We start from the raw sequence: 25,607 nt of genomic DNA, 5'->3' as shown, positions 1-25,607 counted from the left end.
GACAGAAAAAAAAATTAGAAAAAAAAAAAATTTAGAAGGTAAAAAAGAAAAAAAATTTAGAAGGTTAAAAAAATAAAAAAATTTAGAAGGTTAAAAAAAAAAAAAAAAAATCAATTTAGAAATTTCCAGAAAGAAAGTAAAAAAAATTCTAGAAAGAAAGTAAAAAAAATTCTAGAAAGTAAAAAAAATTCTAGAAAGTAAAAAAAATTCTAGAAAGAAAGTAAAAAAAATTCTAGAAAGAAAGTAAAAAAATTCTAGAAAGAAAGTAAAAAAAATTCTAGAAAGTAAAAAAAATTCTAGAAAGTAAAAAAATTCTAGAAAGTAAAAAAAATTCTAGAAAGTAAAAAAAATTCTAGAAAGTAAAAAAAATTCTAGAAAGTAAAAAAAATTCTAGAAAGAAAGTAAAAATAATTCCAGAAAGAAAGTAAAAATAATTCCAGAAAGAAGGTAAAAAAATTTCTAGAAAGAAACAAAAATTTCTAGAAAGAAACAAAAATTTCTAGAAAGAAACAAAAAATTCTAGAAAGAAACAAAAAATTCTAGAAAGAAAAAAAAATTCTAGAAAGAAAAAAAATTCTAGAAAGAAAAAAAAATTCTAGAAAGAAAAAATTCTAGAAAGAAAAAAAAAATTCTAGAAAGAAAAAAAAATTCTAGAAAGAAAAAAAAATTCTAGAAAGAAAAAAAAATTCTAGAAAGAAAAAAAAATTCTAGAAAGAAAAAAAAATTCTAGAAAGAAAAAAAATTCTAGAAAGAAAAAAAAATTCTAGAAAGAAAAAAAAATTCTAGAAAGAAAAAAAAATTCTAGAAAGAAAAAAAAATTCTAGAAAGAAAAAAATTTTAGAAAGAAAGTTTATAATGGAAGTAAAATTTTTTTATAAAAGTAAAGATTTCTAGAAAGGAAAAAAAAAATTTTTAAATTAAGTTTAAGCAAAAAAAAAAAAAAAAATGAATGCTATTTGTCAGGAAGATAACAAAAAAAAAAGAAAAGAAAAAGTAAAAAAAAAAAAAAAAAAAAAAAAGACAGTAGAAGGATGAGGGGAGAAAGGGATGTCTTATGAACAATATAGAGCTCAAGCAGACACCATCCTTCGAGTTGTCTCCAGAGTATCAGGTTGCCAGACTGGTGCATTTGATTTTGGAAGTGATTGCCGACCACGAATAATATCAGCAGCTTTTTCAGCTAACATACAGGTGGGTCCATTTAAGTTGCCGCTGACAACACTCGGCATAATTGAAGCATCCACAACTCGAAGGTTTTCCACCCCAATCACTTTTGTTTCAGCGTCCACTACAGCCATCGGGTCACTTGGCAGACCCATCTTACAAGTACATGAAGGGTGGTATGCACTATCAGCTTTTTGGCGAGCAAATGCATCGAGATCTTTGTCTGATTGGATGTGAGATCCGGGCGTTAGTTCTTCACCTCGGTAAGGATCGAACGCTTTTTGTGCAAAGATTTCCCGAGAGATTTTGATTCCATCTCGCATTTCGGTAATGTCTTGTTCAGTACTGAGATAGTTTGCAACAATCAATGGGTGGTCTTTATGATTCCTGGTTTTTAATTTCAAGAATCCTTTGCTCGTCGGACGCATTGGACCCACATGGACTTGATACGCATGGCAGGGACCGAATTCACGGCCGTGGTCGTTGACAGTTGATGGCAAAAAATGAAATTGAATGTCAGGATGTTCAACACCTGGTCTACTACGGACAAAGCCACCGCTTTCAAGATGAGCAGTGGCACCATCTCCTGTGAATGTCAAGAACCATTGCAGACCAATTCTAATCATATTGTGTGGGAATTGGCTGCTATACAGTGTTATTGGCTTTGTGCATTTTTGCTGGACATAGATCTCCAGGTGGTCTTGGAGGTTTTGCCCTACTCCAGGCAGGTGAGCGACAATTGGAATGTTTAACTTCTTCAAGTCTTCTGCATTACCAATTCCAGAAAGCATGAGCAGCTGTGGAGAGTTTATGGCACCTCCGGAAAGGATTACTTCGTTAGTTGCACGCACTTGATGGACACTCCCCTTTTGCTCGTACTCGATACCAACAGCTCTGTTTCCCTCAAAAAGAATCCGCTTAACAAAGGCTCTAACTTGGGTCTCTAAGTTTGGTCTTTTGAGAGCGGGTCGTAGGTAGGCATTGGCTGTACTCCAACGCTTACCTTTGTGTATCGTCATATCCATCCAGCCTGCACCTTCTTGTTGGTAACCATTCATATCGTCAGTAAACGGGTAGCCTGCTTGCTGGCTGGCTTCAATGAAAGCATGAAACAGTTCATGGTTTGTCCTACCCCTTGAAACATGAAGTGGTCCATCGCCGCCACGGTACTCATTGCCACCAAGTTCATGAGTCTGTGATTTGCGAAAATAAGGCAAACAGTCAGCATAAGACCAACCAGTTGCACCTTCTTTTTCCCAACGGTCATAATCATAGGCATGGCCTCGTATATAAACCATGGCATTGAGGGATGACGATCCTCCCCAAACACGTCCGCGGGGCCAGTACATTCTACGATTGTCCATGCCCTTTTCAGGTTCTGTTGTGTAATACCAGTTATACTTGTCATCGCAGAGATTGTACATCAAAGCTGCCGGCATGTGTATCTTCCAGGTATAATCTTTTGGACCAGCTTCAATCAGCAAAACCTTTTTATCTGGATCTTCAGTGAGGCGATTGCTCAGTACGCAACCGGCAGAGCCTGCTCCTACTATGATGTGGGTGAACTCGGGCGTAGCTTTGTCAGAGGTGGACACGCTGCTGAAATAACGGGCTGATTGGGCACCAGAGAAAGGGGTTCGTCTGCGAAGATTTAAATTGAGTAAGCCAGTTTTTTGCGCCAGGTCTGGAGGGCAAGAGAAAGATGAAGGATGGAGAATTATTTACAGATGACTGGGAGATGGAATATGGATACGATTAAAAAATTAAAAAATCAGTTTCATTATCAAAGAAAGAGAAAAACACATGGAGCATTAAAGAGCAACAAACATGGCAAAGATTCAAAAGAAGGATGTCAATGAGAGAGTAGAAATGGTTTTATAAAAAAAAAAAGAAATAAAAAAAAAAAAATCAGAGAGTAGGGAAAGGAGGCAAGGAAATGATTTAATACAAACAAGTTACGAGATCCTACCAATATAATATTTCTAAGAATTGCAAATGGTTATTGTAAAATTCTATTTTAAAAGTTAAAATTTTATTTATCAACTTGGAAAAAAAAAAAAAAAAAAATTTCTCACATTCAATACTCCAATTTATAAACAAAAATAATTTGAAAATAAAATTTGGGGTTTTTATTATGAAAATGGAACTCTTTAGTCTTGAAAATCTGTAGTTTTATTCAATTTTTTTGTTTTTATTTATTAATTAGTTTATACTTTTATTAAAAGAAAAAAATACTAACTAAAATAACAAAATAGCAGAGAAAAAGAGGGTACACAACTAAAGAGGGGGGCGACGGAGAGAGAGAAAACAAAAGAGGGGGGGGCGACGGAGAGAGAGAAAACAAAAGAGGGGGGGGCGACGGAGAGAGAGAAAACAAAAGAGGGGGGGGCGACGGAGAGAGAGAAAACAAAAGAGGGGGGGGGGGGCGACGGAGAGAGAGAAAACAAAAGAGGGGGGGGGGGCGACGGAGAGAGAGAAAACAAAAGAGGGGGGGGGCGACGGAGAGAGAGAAAACAAAAGAGGGGGGGGCGACGGAGAGAGAGAAAACAAAAGAGGGGGGGGCGGCGGAGAGAGAGAAAACAAAAGAGGGGGGGGGGGGGCGACGGAGAGAGAGAAAACAAAAGAGGGGGGGGGGACGGAGAGAGAGAAAACAAAAGAGGGGGGGGGGACGGAGAGAGAGAAAGACGAGAGAAAACAAAAAGGGGGGGGGCGACGGAGAGAGAGAAAGACGAGAGAAAACAAAAGAGGGGGGGGCGACGGAGAGAGAGAAAGACGAGAGAAAACAAAAAGGGGGGGGGCGACGGAGAGAGAGAAAGACGAGAGAAAACAAAAGAGGGGGGGGCGACGGAGAGAGAGAAAGACGAGAGAAAACAAAAGAGGCTGAAAGGGTGCGTGGCGGAGAGAGAGAGAGAGAGAGGGAGGCTGAAAGGGTGCGTGGCGGAGAGAGAGAGAGAGAGAGGGAGGCTGAAAGGGTGCGTGGCGGAGAGAGAGAGAGGGAGGCTGAAAGGGTGCGTGGCGGAGAGAGAGAGAGGGAGGCTGAAAGGGTGCGTGGCGGAGAGAGAGGGAGAGAGGGAGGCTGAAAGGGTGCGTGGCGGAGAGAGAGAGGGAGGCTGAAAGGGTGCGTGGCGGAGAGAGAGAGGGAGGCTGAAAGGGTGCGTGGCGGAGAGAGAGAGAGAGAGAGGGAGGCTGAAAGGGTGCGTGGCGGAGAGAGAGAGAGAGAGAGAGAAAGAGAGGGAGGCTGAAAGGGTGCGTGGCGGAGAGAGAGAGAGAGAGAGAGAGGGAGGCTGAAAGGGTGCGTGGCGGAGAGAGAGAGAGAGAGAGGGAGGCTGAAAGGGTGCGTGGCGGAGAGAGAGAGAGAGAGGGAAGCTGAAAGGGTGCGTGGCGGAGAGAGAGAGAGAGAGAGGGAGGCTGAAAGGGTGCGTGGCGGAGAGAGAGAGAGAGAGGGAGGCTGAAAGGGTGCGTGGCGGAGAGAGAGAGAGAGAGGGAGGCTGAAAGGGTGCGTGGCGGAGAGAGAGAGAGAGAGGGAGGCTGAAAGGGTGCGTGACGGAGAGAGAGAGAGAGAGAGGGAGGCTGAAAGGGTGCGTGGCGGAGAGAGAGAGAGGGAGGCTGAAAGGGTGCGTGGCGGAGAGAGAGAGAGGGAGGCTGAAAGGGTGCGTGGCGGAGAGAGAGAGAGGGAGGCTGAGAGGGTGCGTGGCGGAGAGAGAGAGAGGGAGGCTGAGAGGGTGCGTGGCGGAGAGAGAGAGAGGGAGGCTGAAAGGGTGCGTGGCGGAGAGAGGGAGGCTGAAAGGGTGCGTGGCGGAGAGAGGGAGGCTGAAAGGGTGCGTGGCGGAGAGAGGGAGGCTGAAAGGGTGCGTGGCGGAGAGAGGGAGGCTGAAAGGGTGCGTGGCGGAGAGAGGGAGGCTGAAAGGGTGCGTGGCGGAGAGAGGGAGGCTGAAAGGGTGCGTGGCGGAGAGAGGGAGGCTGAAAGGGTGCGTGGCGGAGAGAGGGAGGCTGAAAGGGTGCGTGGCGGAGAGAGGGAGGCTGAAAGGGTGCGTGGCGGAGAGAGGGAGGCTGAAAGGGTGCGTGGCGGAGAGAGGGAGGCTGAAAGGGTGCGTGGCGGAGAGAGGGAGGCTGAAAGGGTGCGTGGCGGAGAGAGGGAGGCTGAAAGGGTGCGTGGCGGAGAGAGGGAGGCTGAAAGGGTGCGTGGCGGAGAGAGGGAGGCTGAAAGGGTGCGTGGCGGAGAGAGGGAGGCTGAAAGGGTGCGTGGCGGAGAGAGGGAGGCTGAAAGGGTGCGTGGCGGAGAGAGGGAGGCTGAAAGGGTGCGTGGCGGAGAGAGGGAGGCTGAAAGGGTGCGTGGCGGAGAGAGGGAGGCTGAAAGGGTGCGTGGCGGAGAGAGGGAGGCTGAAAGGGTGCGTTGCGGAGAGAGAGAGGGAGGCTGAAAGGGTGCGTGGCGGAGAGAGAGAGGGAAGCTGAAAGGGTGCGTTGCGGAGAGAGAGAGGGAGGCTGAAAGGGTGCGTGGCGGAGAGAGAGAGGGAAGCTGAAAGGGTGCGTGGCGGAGAGAGAGAGGGAGGCTGAAAGGGTGCGTGGCGGAGAGAGAGAGGGAGGCTGAAAGGGTGCGTGGCGGAGAGAGAGAGGGAGGCTGAAAGGGTGCGTGGCAGAGAGAGAGAGGGAGGCTGAAAGGGTGCGTGGCGGAGAGAGAGAGGGAGGCTGAAAGGGTGCGTGGCGGAGAGAGAGAGGGAGGCTGAAAGGGTGCGTGGCGGAGAGAGAGAAAACAAAAGAGGGGGCGGCGAAGAGAGAAAAACAAAAGAAATGGAGAGATAAAACAAAAGAAAGACGAGAAAACTAACAGAGAGAGAGAGAGGGAGGGAGGGAGAGAGATCAGGTTAATTGAAAAATGTTTAATAAGCTCATTACAAACATATCTATATAATTTTAAAGATAAGATTTTTCTACAAAGAAAAAAAAACAAAAATAGATTTAATTTTTTTGTTTACAAAAAAAAATATAAATAAAATAAAATTTTTTTAAAATATGGAGATCGATTTTCTTAACTATTTTAAACAGGTTGAGACAAGGTGAACAATTGGGGCTGCATGGCACAAAGGGGCAGGTTACATTTGTTGGTTAAGTGACATTAGGAGGAAGGAAAAACAAATGAAAAGGAGATGTTGTTACTGCCATTTCCACATATCTTTGTTTCTTTTTCTTTTTTCTATAAATTTAAAGAACCAAGGACTAAATAAAAATAAACTTGAAAACAAATAAATAAATAAATAAATAAAAAAGAAGAAAAATATAAAAAACAATTTTATATATCAGATCGGTGCAAAATTTTAGCTGGTGTGTACCAGAGGTATCTTAAACCATTGTAAATTCATTGTATACATATCGTTATTACTTCAACACATCACCATGATTAATTTTTAACTTTCCTTTCAGATTATTAAAACATTTTTCTGCAATATTTTCAGACCTTCGTTAGCCAACAGAAAGGAAGTCATCTTTCATTATGAAAATGATGATTAGAATTCAGCACTACTGACAAAAAATGTAGAATTTGATTGGGAAATCTTGCCCCATACTACATTTTCTCTTGACCTAGTTTTCTCATATTATCACTTTAAATGGGATAGGTTAACATTATGAGATGAGATTGAACAGGGGTTAGATTGATATTTCAAATCAAAATCTGAAGAATGTTACAAGCGAGGCATTTATAAGCTTGTAGACAGATAAAAATCAACTTATAGAGAGCAAAGGTTACTATTGTCATCAATAAATATTTTCAGAAAGATTTTTTTTTTTTTAAAATTATTTTCAAGGTGAAATTTTAAACTCAGCAAAACTTTTTGCACCAACCTAATATAATAGATAAAACCTGCTGGAAGGTAGTAACAGAAAAATGGTAAGAATATAACCCCACACTCCTACTGAGAGATTTTGAAAATTCATTTTTTTTTTCTTTACTGAAAGTATGAGATGATTTTATGTTTCATGGCATATCAACACTTTTGTCGGCCATTTCATGCCAACATTTTACCTATAACTGAGAGTAAAAGCAGTTTCTTGCCTTTTCTGTAAGTGAAAATAAATTCTGAGACCCTCCCCCCTCATAGTATCCAACTTAATTTATTGTTTTTAAAATGTTTTTATGAAGTTGCTCCAGGCCATGGCTTGAAGCCACAAGAACAATTTTTTTAATTCAGAAATCATTAATATATAACATGCATTGAGAATATACTGAACTTAAAAACATTCTAAAACCCAAACAAAAGATTTTATAATATTTTATTTAATAAAATTATTTTTTTTTTTAAATTCTTTACCTTTCAAACTGCTAAATGTCAGCAGTGATAGGCAAAGAGTGTAATTTTTTTTTTTTTTTTTGTTATTGCAGAAATAAATTTTATTTATTCTTTCAATTGAAGAAACATAAAAACTTATATAAAAAAGAATATACAAAAACATAAAACGTGTAATTTGATTGTGGCCAAAGTTTTGTTTGCCCCAAATCATGCGCAGTTCAAAGAACAGTAGATAAGCCATATGAGAAAACATGCACGGTATATACAAGAGAAGTAGAATTAGGACCAAGTTATGCTTCATTTATACAAGCAGAGTATTTTCGTTGGGTGTGTGTATGTGGGACTGAGGTAACCATTTTAAACTCAGAGTACCTAAAATGGCCACTATTATGTCCACCTTAGTTCAAGCTATCTTGATAAAACAATTTAAAAAGCAACAATATGAATAGTTATTCTTTTGGTAGAATTTTTTTCATGCAAGTTTTTAATTTTCTTTTTTTTTTTTTTTTTTCTAGCTACAAGCATTACAGCTTGTCTGCTGAGGTAGCCAAAATGACATACTTTTCCAGGTGCTCTCATCTTGTTAGAGTTTATATAGGTTTTAAAAGATGGCTGCATGTGACAGTGGATTGGAGCAAAGTCAGTGAAATGCGGTTATATAAAGAGAAAGAGAGAGAGGGGGCAGAAAACAGTCCAAGTTAGCAGAAAAAAATTGAACCGGCCATAATTGGTGTGGACAGTAGATTGCTTGAGATTTTGCAGGCACAGACAGACAAAATGGACAGAAATTAGTTAAAATTTTGTAAGCAAAGGTGTGGTTCTACAGAAGCTTATGATATATGAATTACTTATCTGATCAATAATATTAAAATACAAACTGATATTGAAGGAGCAGTCATTTAGCAAATCATGCAACTTGATTTAGACCTCATTACTCTTTAGTTTGTTCATTAATTAAAATTTGGCTCATAAAGTGTTGTATTGTTTCTTTTTTTTTTTTTTCATAAAAATTATATTTGTAAACTGATTTGTTCGCAAAGAGAGGCATTTGTTATCTGATGTCTGATTATATTCAAGAAAAAAAAAGAATGAAACTTCTATACTACAGATGAGTTGAATAGAATTTGACAAAAACAGAAAGAAAGGAAAACCTCAAATGAAAAAAAAAAAAAAGAAAAAAAGATCAATTTTGTAGGAAATAGGAAGATTTTCAATATGAAAACAAAAAACAAAAACAATTTTAACCTCTGAGCACTGATTTTTTTTTTTTTGTATAAAAATTTCATTTTTACACAGGCTTTTAAAATTACTCTGTAAGCTTAAACTTTCATTGTATGTCCAATGCATGACATTTGTAGGATGTAAGTAGGACTATCAAAATAAATTATAAAATTTGACAAATTTGCAAATTGTGATAGTGGTCATTTTGAATTCATGACAAAACATCTGCTTTGTGGAAAATTGCCATTTTTTTTATGTACATATAACAGTCAATTGTTAAATTTATTGTGTATATTTGTGCTGTTGTATTATATTGCAAAGAAACCCAGATTTGCATGTGGTATAGTATGCAATTAGGTGGGAGTTGTGCTAAGAAGGTTACTGTTTTTATTTTTTAATTGCAAAATAAAATTGGTTAAAAAAGAAAAAAAAAAATGAATACTTAAATTTTTTAAAAGAAAAGGGTGGGGGGGGGTAAATTTCATTTATTGCAAAACTCTATTTTTTTTTTATTGGAGAGATAGAGAAAAGAAAAAATAGAAGAAAGAGGGAATTATATTAAAAAATAGAGTGAAACAAAGAATTCAACAGTAGAACATAAATAATAAAAGGTTAATATTTTGGTGATGGAAAAAGCAGGAGGTTGGAAGGTGTACAATTGATGTAAAAATAACCATGACACCAAGCAAACAAAAAGTATATACATAGAAGGGGCTGGGCATGTTAGCTGCATAATAAATGGGATTAAAAGGAAAGCCAAGTAAGTGGTGGTGGGAGGGAGATAAAAGATTTTTTTTTTAAATCTCTGCCATGAAAGTAAAATAACATTTGAATAGATAATGAACCATTTTTTTTCTTCTTACAGTTCAGTAAATACATAGATCTCATGAAAAACCTCAAATAATAAAAATAAAAAAAAAACAGGTTTAGACAGAAATATTTTTTCTTTTTTAATATGAACATCTAGAAGAAAGGACAAACATTTTAGCCAAGGTGATCTTGTCCTGCCAGTTTAGTAAAGTTTGTATACATGTCTGTACAAATAAGCATTCACACACATCCATACAATACTCTTTTGGAAATGGGATACGATTATGAACATCTCCAGTATCAAATGATCCTTATACACTCTGAAATTTACTTTATGGATAAAAAACCAAAGAGGGGAGATATAACGTATGAGAAATATTTGGAATCAAGTCTCCTCTTGCTGTTATTTCAGATCATTTGAAACCATAGCAAAGTTTTAGTCTCCCCTCCATCAAGGCCAGAGGTTTGGGGGAAATATCAAATATTTCGTAAAACTAGAAAAACAAATGACTATGATTGAAATGTTTTATGGCTGTAGAAAAGTGCCAAAAATAGGCTCTGGATGATGGAAGATACCCTTCACGTGCGACCTTAAAGGCAAATGTCACATACCTCACTACACAATTCAAGTCATTACCTTTCCAACGAGCCTTCATTTGTTAAATTCTGATAGTCACTGAGATTTGGAACATATAAACTAGCCAAAAAAAGGTGATATATCAATATATATTCAATATGGATACATCTATACTGGTAGCCAAATTGAATATTGAAATGCTCAGATCTTTGGTTCTGTGAATGAAACTACATTAAAATTTACTGGCTTTTTGAAGATTATAATACTATTCTGTGGTTAAAATTTTATGACAATTGGTAAAAAAGAAGCTACATTTTCAAACCAATAAAATATGCCAAATTTGCCTATATCTACATGTGTCCTGCAGGCCAGCTTCAATTTTGCTGATGTTTTTGTGTATAGATCAAAGGTATTATTAAATGTCCCATAGTTAAATTTTTCTCTTCCATCACATTTCTTGAAGTATGGCACAAATGTTTTGCTTTTCATCAAGACATCGTCAGGGGAACGTGTAAGATTTGGTTGTGCTGATTATATATATATATATGAGGGGCATTCCAAAATGAATGCCTATTTTTTTATTATTCCACCTAAATGGATCAGAGGATTGCAAACTGCATTGTTATAATGACTGAAATCATCCATTCATGACCTGAAAGTTTCATCTCTCTGTTGCAGATATTGACAGTGTGAGACTCTTAAGAAAGCAATCCCTGTCATTGACGTGTGTAAGAAGCAGAGATACGACATTATATTCCTCGCAAAGGTGCCCCGAAAATGGTGGTGACTATAGCACAAGGATCACTCATTTTAATGGTACCACTCCAGTCTTCATAGCTCTTCAATTTTTTTTTTAGAAAAAAAAAAAAAAAAAAAAAAGATCCTGCACCACAACCAAGGCTTGAGAGTTTAGTCAATTATTTAATACATAGCTGGTAGGCCAATATATGTTTGTTTACCCTTTCCAATGATATTAGTGAAAGTAATGCCATAGTCCCAACCGAACTTGAACCTGGCATGCACAGCCAACAGTCCATGCCTGTAACTACAACTTCATTTTTTCATTTCTATTATTAACCGAGGATTTCATGAGATATATAAATGAGGAGAGCACACCATAAAAAGGTCAGCTTAATCTAAGGTCAAATGATAATTAAAAAAAATAAATAAATTAAAAATAAAAATGCACACATCAATGAGGGCAGCTAAAACTAGAGAGCTAAAAAAAAAAAAAAAAAAATTGACCATTAAAAAAAAACCTCAGAGTTTCAAATTTCATGAGTAGAGTCAGCCATTTAAAATATTTATCATGGTTTTGCATCTTTTTCCATCAACTGAATAGAGAGTATTTTTTTTTTGTCATAGTACTCCTATTGACATGAAAAACTATTTTTAATAGATACAAATTTTTTTATTAAATTTATTTTTAAATAGATATTTAAAAGAATATTTATTCAAATAATAATGCATGTTGATCCACACTCCTCAATTAGAGTTGTTTTAACCCTTGAGCTTAACCACTCCCACCACGGTTTTGTTATAGAATGAACTTATTAATTTCTGCCTGCTCCCAGAGATTTGAAACTGGTTACATTTTGATGGTCAGTTTTGAGCTTGAAAGGTTACGTATAACAATATTAAATAATCCGACGAGTACACTCGACTGTAGTTTCATGACTGTATATTCATTAAAATTGTATTCTTGTAATTTCGAAATGTAATATATCTGAATAAAAAATGTGCTACACTGCATAGAACAAGAGAAATATGACACTTTTGAAGAATGTATAGTCATGAAATTGAAGTAGAGTGTAGAAATAAGTTAAATTATATATATTCCAAAGTTCAAGTCTTTATTCATCTTAACCAATCATTTTTTTCCAAATGAAGAACAATAAATATTTGCATGTCAACCTTGGATATTTCCTTCCGTGGACTCAAGATATGGTGATTTTTCTGTGCTTCTTCCTGAATTTTTCATATTACATCGTTATGCACATTTCCCTAAGAATTTTGTGGTTTTTCTGATGAGTCCACAGAAGGAAATAACCAATGTTGACAGACAAATACTGACAGTTCTCCGTCAACGAAACACGTCTGTAAAATGCACCAAAGGTTTTTTTTTTTTTTTTTTTTTTTTTTGAAAAATGATTGGTAAGATGAATAAAACTTTAAAATAGAGAATTTTTTTATTTGTTTATATATATGCTCTGTTGTTATCAGAGTTTCCAATTAAAAAAGGATTGGTATATAAAAAAGGATTGGTATAATTAAAAAAGGATTAGTATATACAGAACAGAAAAATATTCTCAAAAGCATACATTTTCACAAAACATTATATACATATATAAACACATTTTAATAGAATGGACAAAATACTCTCTAACACCCTTTCAACTAACATTTAATCAGTAGAAAATTGTTAGCTTTAAATTAATGAAAAATATAGTGAAAAAGAAAAATGAAAGAGTATAAGGGGAAATTGAATATACCAGAGAACTAACTGTAAATTGCAAACGATTAAAATAAATCTTTTTTTACAATATTTGTTGAAAAATTATTAAAAAAGGTAGTGTCCTTCCATTTTATCAGCATAATATATATATATATATTTTTTAATTCATTTAAAGTTAGCGATTTTCTTTGGCCGAGATGTTAGTTGACGGGGACTTTGAGAGTACTTTATTCAAATGTATTTATTAATTTTGTACAAATAAAAGGGCTCAATATCTTAGAGCTATACCAATAATAAAATGTATTCAACTTAATGCAGCTTCATGACAGATCATCTAAAGTGTCTGACTGATCAATCAAAAATCAACATCAAAGAACGAAGTGTATCTATGCACATGCAGTGAGGTTATGTTTCACAATCGGTGATATCATGAAACTGCAATAAGTGCAAAACACATTTTATCATATAACAACAAACATTTAGTAATCATTAGAATTAAATAAATTGCATAACAATTGAGCACATTCAAGGTTAATAGACAGATTAAAAATGAAAAAAAGTATTTTTTATCCAAATGATAAACGAGAAATTTGATTATAGCTAAAAATCATGGTTTTGTTTTGGTGTCACATACACATTTTGGTCATTTTTAAAATGGTTTAATTCTAACCTGGTTTCGTTGGGCAGTCTCGGGTCATTTAATATCTTATTTTTTTCTAGATTTGTGTTGCTATATACAGTTGTGTTTTTATTTACCTCTTCTCTAAGGAATTAGACACCAGGTCAGGTGGGATTTCAAAAGCCAGTACACTAGTATCGGTGCACTCTGACTAAAAAAAAAAAATAAAAATAAATAATAAAAGAAAAAATGCCCACACAGCCCTGTCAGCATTTCCCAGTAGAGGTGCCTCAGGCAATTAGCAAAATGCAAGGAAATAGAAAATGAACCTTACGTTTTACTTTCAGCAATCTTGTAACTCTCGCTTTTCTTATCTGACAAAAGAGGGGGAAGAATTGCTGTTTTCAGAGTCAGAATCTATCCATGTAATACTCATTGGTTAATTTTTACATCTAGTAGCTTTATGTTGTGTCTGGAGCATTTTCTAAATTACACTTTCTCAAAGAGAAGATAAAGCCTGGGAAGAGTTGACCTTTTTAGAATGACCAGAATCATACCTCAATCCAACAACAACTAGATCACTGTTAGACCAATTGGCAAGGATGTGTCCTCAACTGGTACGACTTTTAGTTCAATCTCAGGAGATTCACCCTCCCAGGTTTTACTATTTCTTGATTTATCTTCAAACGTAAAATGCTCATGGGGCTGCTCGAGTATTTTTGTGAGCCAAAGTGTGCTAATCCTAGTCCACTGGCTTTTCAACTTAACACTATTAATCTATTAACTATCACAAAGGGATACTTCAGTTGGTTTAGAAACTAACGTTTTGACTGTTCCAAAACAAATATTTCGCCATTCACAAGGCCTGCAGTGTGCCTATCATTTAACCATTTACCTCATATAATATAAGAGAAAGAAAATTAAAACTGTAAGTTGAACTTTACAATCAAATAATAAGCTCTACTCTATTGCAGATTAAGCTTTTTTAATTCGGTTGGGATTACATTTTCTATATATAAATACTGTTATTTATATTAGTTTGAAGTTTACCATTGTGTATATCAGGTAAACACTACATCCCTTTGTTTTCATTAATTTATATAATAATATATGTAAAATTGTAAAGATAAATATTATCTTTACATTAGAACCCATTGATCTAGCAATAAACAAGCAAGTAAATTGATTTTATGTTTCTGAATTTTTTATTTTTATTTTTTTTAGATGAGTATTGATAATTTTTATTTGAATTTATTCAAACTACTGTTCTCATCTCTAGCGTTAGTTTCACAATGTTTCAACCAGTGTAACCTTCTTTAAATGTATCTTGTCAAGTTCGACTGAAAGATCTCAAGTTTTACAGGATACACCTGAAAAAGGCTGGAGGTTACATTGGCTGAAACGTGAAAATAACACTCAAGATGAAAACTAAAGAATTCAAATAATATGGAATAAATGGATTTCAAAAATGAAAATTGAATGAATTACAACATTTAATAATCTATCAAATAAATAAATAAATGAATATATATATATTTTTTTTTTTCAAATTTATGCTAACCAGTAATAAATTTTTTTTTACTGATTTTTATTCCCTGATGAAAAATGCGTACCTTTGAAAATTTATATATTAAGGATTATATTTTTTTTTATTTTTAATTTCTGGGATTATACCAAAATTTTGCAATTATTTTCCTCAATTTTCTTGTTATATATAACTACTTCATTTACTCACATAAAATTAATATACAAAAGTATAAATGTATGCGTAAACTTTAAGTATTTACTTTAACAGTGCTCAATACATAGGTAGATCCAGGTAGTAAGTTATAAAATATATATGGCAATTAAGCTTCCGCGTAGCTTAATCACCATATATATTTTATAACTTACTATATATATATATATTACATACTATTAAATAAAAAATGCATTTAAAAATTTAAAGGCCAGGTGTTTAACAAGTGATAGATAAATCCTCTCAGGAAAAGTAAAGCTAAATATATATTTACTTTTCACTTATATTATTATGAATGAAAAATAAACATATTTGGCTTTGCAATGTTTACTACTATATATGCTTTGAAAGTGTAAATGCGTTTTCATTGACCTTAATTGTGCCAATTGGAAAAGAATGTGTGTGTGCATTTAATGAGTTATAGATAATTATATGATAAAGATATTAAAACATTTTTTTTATTAATAGCAATTGTTACTTGCCTTTTCTTAAGAAAAGATGTTTTAAAAAAGTTAAAATAAATAAGCTGTACTTTTATAAAACCGCATCTAACAGTCGATCAATCATTACCTTTTTGGGGCGTTTTTTTGGGTGGCGTTTGCAGATTAGCGGAACTGTCAAAGACATCCCAGGCGGTGGAAACGATGTGATCAGCATGTGGTGCCAGGTCATCTATCGAGCCAACGCCGCTCAAAACGCCGATGCTGGCCTGAACCTGGGCTTCCCTACCACCGTTAAGCTTGCTTGGAGAGTCACTTATAACTATAGTGTCTGCCGGGTTGATTTTCAAGTCATCACAGATTAGAGTAATAGGGTTGAATTCTGTGTGGGTGTCGTCTCCACACACCATAATATCCACATATTTCATGAGGTTGTATTGGTTGAATATCTTGAAGAGTTCTTCGCGGCAGTCTTGCGAAGTGATGGCTATTTTAACTTTATTCTGCTTCAGGTTTTCAAAGAGTGACTGGATGTCACCCAGCAACCGGAGGTCGCCGTACAGGGATTTCTTGCAATCCTTCCAGGCCTGTTTGGAAACCACCAGAGATTCCTCATAGCTTAAACCTTCCTCACGAATGAGCACTCGTAGGGCTTCTCGGACATCAATCTTTGGTCGGGCGGTCAGAAGACCATGTTGGAGTGTGAATGTTACTTGACACACGCCAAGAAGGGAAAACACTTTATCGGTGAGCGTCAGGTGGCTAAGTTCTTCCAGCCTGTGGGTGAGAATGAAAATGACAGAACAAACAAAAAAAAAAAAAGCAAAAAAAGTTGGACGGATGGGATGGGCGACGGTGTGGGTATTCTGATCAGCTGTAGAACATTGGGTATTTGTGCAGTTTACAAACCATGCTGAAATAATAATGCTATTATTTAGAAAGCCATTCTAAACATGGAGAAGGGGGGGGGCTATCTTAACTATTTTCACCTAAAAATTTAATTAAAAAAAAACAAAAACAAAACAGCATGGTCTGTAAACTGTGCACTTACTGAAAAGTGTTTAGAATATGGGATTATAGTCAGCTGACATACTTTCTAACTTCCGGCGTAGTGCTACCGGAAGTGGTGACAAGGCAAATCAGTATAATTTTGTGAATTTTTATTGTATAACTTTCAATAATGTTCTTTTCTTCTATTTTATTTCAATAAATCGCTTCACAATTGAAGAACAATAAAAGTGAAGGAACTGATTTGCCTTGTCACCACTTCCACTAGCAGATACACTGGAAGTTACCAAGTATATGAGCTGACTAATCAAATATTGATACTCATTCAATATGGGCTACAAGTGAAAACCACAGTTCCAAATAAATTAACAGGGAATCTTTGACATATTACGTATCTGGTAAAAATAAAAACCAGGTTTATCATATTTTGCTGATCCGCCATTTATAAAAGCAAAAAATCTCGTAAAACAAAGGGAGATAAGTCAGTGTCATTTAATAATAACTAGCATGGATATCTGGCTTTGCCTCAGTGGAGAGAGTTGGTATACTAAGGCTATTGAGCAACTCCCAGAAAAAACAAAAACAAACACAAAAAAAACTTTTGTTTCAATTTAAATAGCAGCGAGTGTCAAAAGAAAAATTAGCCACAGTATACAGGCCTGAACGTTTAATGCGAAAGAGGAAAAGGAGTTGAAAAAAGCTAACACGCTAGCTGTCACGGCCACAATGGCTTATGATGTTATGACGGGTCGAAATAACGTTTTTTTTTAAACATGCATGGAGATTGCTAGGTGTGTCACTTGCAAAAATGTTGATGCAAAAAGTGACCCCTTCTACAAAAAAACAGCTCAGTTGACCAGCATAGAATTAATCTTTTTGACCAATTTTTACATAATTTTCGTACAAAACATTGATATTTCTAATGATACCAATTTTGTCACAGTCCGATGTGTTTCTCAAGTTTTTGGCAGACATACAAACACACATTTTCCCCTTTATATAATAGATGAATAGTGGATTAGCAAAATATGAAAACAGATTTTTATCTTTAATTAAAATTTTACTTCAAAATTTTCAAAGATTTTTGGTGAGAATATTAGTTTTGCATCATACACAAGTATTATAATTTTTGCATCGTACACAAGTATTATAACAAGAACATCCTTTTTTCGAATGACTTAGAACTAATGAAAAGATTCTCATATATATATATATATATATATATATATATATATATATATACACACACACACACACACTACATGGATCGATTAAGGCTTCAACATTAACACATAACTTCAGGGGTTCAATAATGATTAATTATCAATACATTTGAACTTATTTAGAGATTAGTCCTATTTCGTGAGTTTAGAAGATTCTCCAATCTAACTGCCACAGAGTTAGAATCAACAATTATTGTGTACCCATGAAGATGCACAAGTTAGGTGAAGTATTGTATTTGAAGGTCTAAGCAAATGATCTGAGGCCCGACTGAAATACTAACAGATATGCTACCACTAGAACTAGGAATATACAGACATAAATCTAGAATATAACTTTAAGAATAAATCATTGACAATTGTTTTTGTACACTTTGTTGATTCATTACCTTGTTCAGGTCTCTTGGCAACCCAATTAGAACTGATACAAAGTGTTCAGTTACCTCCCCTTTGCAGATTGGCTATTTAGCTGACAGTCGATTTGCACAGGAAGTAGCATCATTACAATATAATATGTACTCATACGATTTGCAAGAGGAAAGATTAACATAAATGATATGTGAGGTTTGATGACTTTCACTAGAGGCGAAAGTTGGGGGGGGGGGCTTATAGGTATGGCATTATTTATTAAAAAAGATGCAGATTTATAACTTTAAGCCACATTATGTGGAATCACCCCAGGTGAAAGAAGAAAAAGGTCCCAACAAGAAAAGCATTAAAAAAAAATAAATAAATAAATAAAAAATATTAAAAAAATAATAATCTTTCATATTTACCTGTCCAAGCGACTTGCAGTTTTGAAACTCGTTGGAAGTAAACACAGAGACCCCAGTATATTACGTTGCTAAGTATATTATGTTCCTAAGTAAACATTCATTCATATTTATTATTGTTGTACGATATTCACCCTAGGCGGGTTGAATCAGCTCCCATCAAAGGGGGAAATGTCAAGGGAATATAAATTCACAGGCAAACCGGGGTCGCTTGTAATGTTTGATGCATTTTTGGCTAGAAAACCAGTATCTTCAGACAGCCTGATTTAGTTAGCACCAGATGCCCTTACAGGTATTACCACTCTGGGCCAAAATGAACCTGGGAGCAATGGTAACTATGAGGAAACTCCACATTCCTCACAGCCTTTAAATAAAGTTTCACCATTGGATGTCTTAAAGTCATGCTCAGAACCATATGTATTATATAGTTTTGACAAATACACATTTTCTTTCCATTATGTTTATTTTATTTGAATTTATTATACATGAAAAATTCATATTTTTAACGGTGTTAAGTAGACATTAATTCATTTTCTTTTCCATCTATTTATTTATTTATTTTATTCTACTTAAAATATATTTTCCTTTCAATATTAATTATTTCTGTAAATCAACATAGTTATTAAAAAAAATAATCAGTTCCAGATATCCTTATGGGTTGACCTACATTTTCATCAGTGTCTTCAGATTAAATAACACCATTTACTGTGGAAGAGTTTAAAAACAAGAAGTGGCTTGGATTGGTAAATATGCAATATCACACTAATAATGAAAAATAATAAATAAAAAAAAAATAATGAAAAATAATGTGCATAGAACATAATTTTTCCAAGAATTAATTTTTTTTTTTAATATAAGGTTAAATGTTTTTGCTTTTACTTAAAAAGTTTATATAAAGTAAAAAAAAGTTAAAAATAGTTTTAAAATATAAAAAAACTTAAAAATATAAAAAAGTGAAATAATAATGATAATGAAAAAAAAAAAAATAAATAAAAAAAAAAAAAACTACAAGCAATGGATAAAAACAACATAAGTATTAAATAAGTTAAGATTTTAAATAAGTAAACATTAAATAAGTAAAGATTTTAACAAAAGTAAAACTCTTAAAAGATTTTCAATAAGTAAAAAGATGTTAAATATAAAATAAAGTGAAAAGATATGAACTATTAAAAAAAAAAATTAAAAAAAGAAAAATAAATAAAAAAAAAAAAAAAAAAAAAAAAAAAAAAAAAAAAAAAAAAAATCGCTGAAAGATTCAGTGCTGATTCTTAAGCAAAGAATTTTTTTTAAATAAAATTACATAAATAAAATCTACAAAAAAGTTTGGTTTTGATTTTGCCTAAAAAGACAAAAATCTATAAAATGGTTATATATATATAAAGAACAAATAGTTTTTTTTTAATTTTTTTTAATGAAAATGCAAGTTAAACTTAAAGAGTAACTGGTTTAGTTTTATGTGAAAAGTTTATTCTAATTAATATGAAAAATGAAAACTATAAGGATAATGTTTATGCTTTTAGCTTAAAAAAAAAAATTCTATAGAATAAATTTTTTGTAAATGTTTTCTTTTAACTAAAGAATATGTGAATTAAAACTAAAAATTTAATGGTAGGAAATTTAAATAAATGTGTAATTAAAATTAAAAAGAACTTTTTAATAGTTTTGCATTTAGTCAAAAATAGTTTTAAAATATAAACAAATTTTAAGATATAAAAAAGTGAAATAATAACGATAATGAAAAAAAAAATAAATAAATAAAAACTAAAGTAGTCCTGAATTTTTAAGTACTCTCCTAAAAGAACTATGTGTCAGAATCCATCTTCAAACATATCCTATTCTGATATGATTTAAATAAGGTACATAAATTTTCCCAAAAGTACAACTGGAGTGGCCACGAATCTCTATATGCCACCTCCCGCCCATCCACTAGGAGTTATAGAGGTAGAACCCACTTAAAACTAGTTTTGGGATGATTAATCGGAATCAAAAAATCTAAAATTTGTGCTTGGATTTTGATTTCAAAATAGATTTTTTTCTATTGTGGTACTACAAATATTTATTGACTTTAAACCAGCAGTAAAGTAAAAAAAATCTATCTTCCTCACCTGCCCACAAGTATATTTTTATGTTTGTTAAACTATATGCATGGATTACATTGTTTTTTACGATAATCCAAAAGTTTATTACAAAAATAATCATACGGTTTTATGAATAGACAGGACTTAGGATTCCAAGAAAATGTTGGTTTTCCTGCTAAAAAGTACAACACATTTTTTTAAATAAGTAATAGTAAAATAAACAAAATAGGTGCTAATAATAGTAACAATAAAATGTGTTGTAGTAGGAGTAGTAGTAATAATAACAGAAAATAAAGTAATAAAAAAAATGGGAAGCAGTAATAAAAATATATGGGTAGCAGTAATAAAAAATATATGGGTAGGAGTAATAAAATATAACATGGGTAGGAGTAATAACATAAAACATGGGTAGGAGTAATAACATAAAACATGGGTAGGAGTAATACAATATAAATATATGGGTAGTAAGTAGTAATAAATATATGGGTAGTAAGTAGTAATAAATATATGGGTAGTAAGTAGTAATAAATATATGGGTAGTAAGTAGTAATAAATATATGGGTAGTAAGTAGTAATAAATATATGGGTAGTAAGTAGTAATAAAATATATGGGTAGTAAGTAGTAATAAAATATATGGGTAGTAAGTAGTAATAAAATATATGGGTAGTAAGTAGTAATAAAATATATGGGTAGTGGTAATAAATATATGGGTAGTAAGTAGTAATAAATATATGGGTAGTAAGTAGTAATAAAATATATGGGTAGTAAGTAGTAATAAAATATATGGGTAGTAAGTAGTAATAAAATATATGGGTAGTAAGTAGTAATAAAATATATGGGTAGTAATTAGTAATAAAATATATGGGTAGTAGTAATAAATATATGGGTAGTAGGTAGTAATAAATATATGGGTAATAAGTAGTAATAAAATATATGGGTAGGAGTAATAAAATATAACATGGGTAGGAGTAATAAAATATAAATATATGGGTAGTAAGTAGTAATAAATATATGGGTAGTAAGTAGTAATAAATATATGGGTAGTAAGTAGTAATAAATATATGGGTAGTAAGTAGTAATAAATATATGGGTAGTAAGTAGTAATAAATATATGGGTAGTAAGTAGTAATAAATATATGGGTAGTAAGTAGTAATAAAATATATGGGTAGTAAGTAGTAATAAAATATATGGGTAGTAAGTAGTAATAAAATATATGGGTAGTAAGTAGTAATAAATATATGGGTAGTAAGTAGTAATAAAATATATGGGTAGTAAGTAGTAATAAATATATGGGTAGTAAGTAGTAATAAAATATATGGGTAGTAAGTAGTAATAAAATATATGGGTAGTAAGTAGTAATAAAATATATGGGTAGTAAGTAGTAATAAATATATGGGTAGTAAGTAGTAATAAAATATATGGGTAGTAAGTAGTAATAAATATATGGGTAGTAAGTAGTAATAAATATATGGGTAGTAAGTAGTAATAAATATATGGGTAGTAAGTAGTAATAAAATATATGGGTAGTGGTAATAAAATATATGGGTAGTAAGTAGTAATAAAATATATAGGTAGTAAGTAGTAATAAATATATGGGTAGTAAGTAGTAATAAATATATGGGTAGTAAGTAGTAATAAAATATATGGGTAGTAAGTAGTAATAAAATATATGGGTAGTAAGTAGTAATAAATATATGGGTAGTAAGTAGTAATAAATATATGGGTAGTAAGTAGTAATAAATATATGGGTAGTAAGTAGTAATAAAATATATGGGTAGTAAGTAGTAATAAAATATATGGGTAGTGGTAATAAATATATGGGTAGTAAGTAGTAATAAAATATATGGGTAGTAAGTAGTAATAAAATATATGGGTAGTAAGTAGTAATAAAATATATGGGTAGTAAGTAGTAATAAAATATATGGGTAGTAAGTAGTAATAAAATATATGGGTAGTAAGTAGTAATAAAATATATGGGTAGTAAGTAGTAATAAAATATATGGGTAGTAAGTAGTAATAAAATATATGGGTAGTAAGTAGTAATAAAATATATGGGTAGGAGTAATAAAATATAACATGGGTAGGAGTAATAAAATATAACATGGGCAGGAGTAAAAAATATAACATGGGCAGGAGTAATAAAATATAAATATATGGGTAGTAAGTAGTAATAAATATATGGGTAGTAAGTAGTAATAAAATATATGGGTAGTGGTAATAAATATATGGGTAGTAAGTAGTAATAAAATATATGGGTAGTAAGTAGTAATAAAATATATGGGTAGTGGTAATAAATATATGGGTAGTAAGTAGTAATAAATATATGGGTAGTAAGTAGTAATAAAATATATGGGCAGTAACTAGTAATAAAATATATGGGTAGTAAGTAGTAATAAATATATGGGTAGTAAGTAGTAATAAAATATATGGGTAGTGGTAATAAATATATGGGTAGTAAGTAGTAATAAATATATGGGTAGTAAGTAGTAATAAAATATATGGGTAGTGGTAATAAATATATGGGTAGTAAGTAGTAATAAATATATGGGTAGTAAGTAGTAATAAAATATATGGGTAGTGGTAATAAATATATGGGTAGTAAGTAGTAATAAAATATATGGGTAGTAAGTAGTAATAAAATATATGGGTAGTGGTAATAAATATATGGGTAGTAAGTAGTAATAAATATATGGGTAGTAAGTAGTAATAAAATATATGGGTAGTGGTAATAAATATATGGGTAGTAAGTAGTAATAAAATATATGGGTAGTAAGTAGTAATAAAATATATGGGTAGTGGTAATAAATATATGGGTAGTAAGTAGTAATAAATATATGGGTACTAAGTAGTAATAAAATATATGGGTAGTAAGTAGTAATAAAATATATGGGTAGTAAGTTGTAATAAATATATGGGTAGTAAGTAGTAATAAAATATATGGGTAGTAAGTAGTAATAAAATATATGGGTAGTAGTAATAAATATATGGGTAGTAAGTAGTAATAAATATATGGGTAGTAAGTAGTAATAAATATATGGGTAGTAAGTAGTAATAAATATATGGGTAGTAAGTAGTAATAAAATATATGGGTAGTAAGTAGTAATAAAATATATGGGTAGTAGTAATAAATATATGGGTAGTAAGTAGTAATAAAATATATAGGTAGTGGTAATAAAAGAAATATTATGGCCAAATTTAGCTTATTCACAATCTTAAAACAGGGTTCCATGAAAGCTTAAAAAGGCAAAAATTTGTCCTTTAAAATTGCTAATCTGTCAATCTTAGAAAGGCCAAATTTTTAAAGCACTATGGCGGCCTCCAATGTCGTACATTATCATAAAAATGAAAACATAATGAAATTTTTTATGGTTGTATAACAGCGTTTGGGTCTAATGTTTTATATAAAAATAGTTTTTATAATTTATCAAATAATTTACGTTGCTAAGCTGCAAATTTACCTTAAATTACATTGCCTACATAAACACTTATTTGTTATAGATTTGTTTTTGGTTTACTTCTTTTTTTTTTTTAGACTCATTATCAACACTACCCAGACATTAACATTTTTTTTTTTAACGTTGATTTTTTCCTTAGCTTCACCGCCACCTCCACAATTTCCTTTAAAAATGGTGACTATTGTAGGTTTTCGACTATGCTGAATAAGGCAATCTTTTATCTTTAGCAGAGACAAGTAGTTTTCGAGATATAAAGACATGCATTATGCATTGTAATTTAGTGGCCGCCAGATTTGTATACACACACACACAATTAAAAAAAAAATCTATTTTTCTCCACTCGACAATGGCAACCCCCAATTTTTGGGAGGGTTTATAGTTTTTGTAGGTGGATATGCTTACAACGAATATCAAGATTAAATTTGGGGCAAATACTTTGACAGCACCCCACCCTTCATAAAATGGGGTGTCTATTCCAAAAGCCATTCTTACTATGGCTAGGTTGGTGTTGTCTATTCCATAAGCAGTTATTAACATGAAGGGGTTTGGGGTGTCTATTCTGAAAATCGTTCTTAACATTAAGACGTTGGGGATTGGCCACAAACAACAAACGTAGTTTAATTATTTATGAGGGTGGGGAGCATGCTTATGCCGGGCAACGCCGGTTAATGGGTCCTGCTAGTATTAATAATAAAATTGGTAATACTAGTAAAAAAATTGCTAATAATAAATAAAATGGCTAGTAGTATTAATAAAATTGCTAGCAGTAATGATAATATAAATAAAATAAAACCAAAAATAAAAATAAGATTATAATAAATGTAATTAAATAGGTAATAAACGTAATAAAATTATGTAATAAATGCAATAAAAATATCTAATTATTAAAAATGGATGTTATATTTCAAATATATAATAAGTAAAAATATGATATAAAAAAATCTGAAATATAAAGAAGGTCGCTTATAAAATATATAATAAAAATTAAGTAATAAAGTTAATATTATATAAAAAATATATCTAATACACTTAAATATCTAGGAAAATAGGTAATAAAAATAAATGTAATAAAAACAAAAATAATGTAATGATATAGTAATAAAAAATAAAAAGTAATTTTTGAAAAATATTTTTTATACAAGGAATAAAATAAAAAATAAAAATAAACCGAAATAAAAATAAGATTCTAAAAAATAAAGAGTAAATAAAGAAAAAGGACAAGGAAATTAAAGGGTAAAATAAATTAATAAAATAATCAAAACTTTAAAAATTTATTTTATTACTATTTATTTTTTATTACTATTTAAAAAGTAATAAAATAAATTAAAATAAAGAGCAATATAATAAATTAATGAAATAAAGAGTAATCAAAAACGAAAAGAGTAATCAAAACTAATGCGTAATAAATAAAGAGTAATCAAAACTAATGAGTAATAAATAAAGAGTAATCAAAACTAATGAGTAATAAATAAAGAGTAATCAAAACTAATGAGTAATAAATAAAGAGTAATCAAAACTAATGAGTAATCAAAACTAATGAGTAATAAAGAGTAATCAAAACTAATGAGTAATAAAGAGTAATCAAAACTAATGAGTAATAAAGAGTAATCAAAACTAATGAGTAATAAAGAGTAATCAAAACTAATGAGTAATAAAGAGTAATCAAAACTAATGAGTAATAAAGAGTAATCAAAACTAATGAGTAATAAAGAGTAATCAAAACTAATGAGTAATAAAGAGTAATCAAAACTAATGAGTAATAA

The 25,607-nt window shown here is 32.4% G+C and overlaps 1 protein-coding gene across 2 annotated transcripts in view; it reads right to left on the bottom strand.

Moving 5' to 3' along the window:
• Positions 1-967: 967 nt before the first annotated feature.
• LOC145277713 (uncharacterized) overlaps positions 968-25,607 on the bottom strand; it is a 79,972-nt gene continuing 55,332 nt past the window's right edge. Inside the window, exons 5-6 of one of the 2 annotated variants that reach the window (XM_080129411.1) lie at positions 15,439-16,085; positions 968-2,848 (exon numbers count right to left, since the gene is read on the bottom strand). In XM_080129411.1, coding sequence (XP_079985537.1) covers positions 1,071-2,848; positions 15,439-16,085 — 2,425 coding nt within the window. In that variant the 3' untranslated portion in view covers positions 968-1,070. The remainder of the gene's footprint in view (positions 2,849-15,438; positions 16,086-25,607) is intronic. The other variant, XM_080129410.1, reaches the window with a different exon arrangement.

This window comes from Euprymna scolopes, chromosome 6, assembly GCF_053919585.1.
Source record: "Euprymna scolopes isolate OS-2025 chromosome 6, ASM5391958v1, whole genome shotgun sequence".
NCBI lineage: Eukaryota > Metazoa > Mollusca > Cephalopoda > Sepiida > Sepiolidae > Euprymna > Euprymna scolopes.
This window is presented reverse-complemented; position numbering and strand designations above follow the sequence as displayed.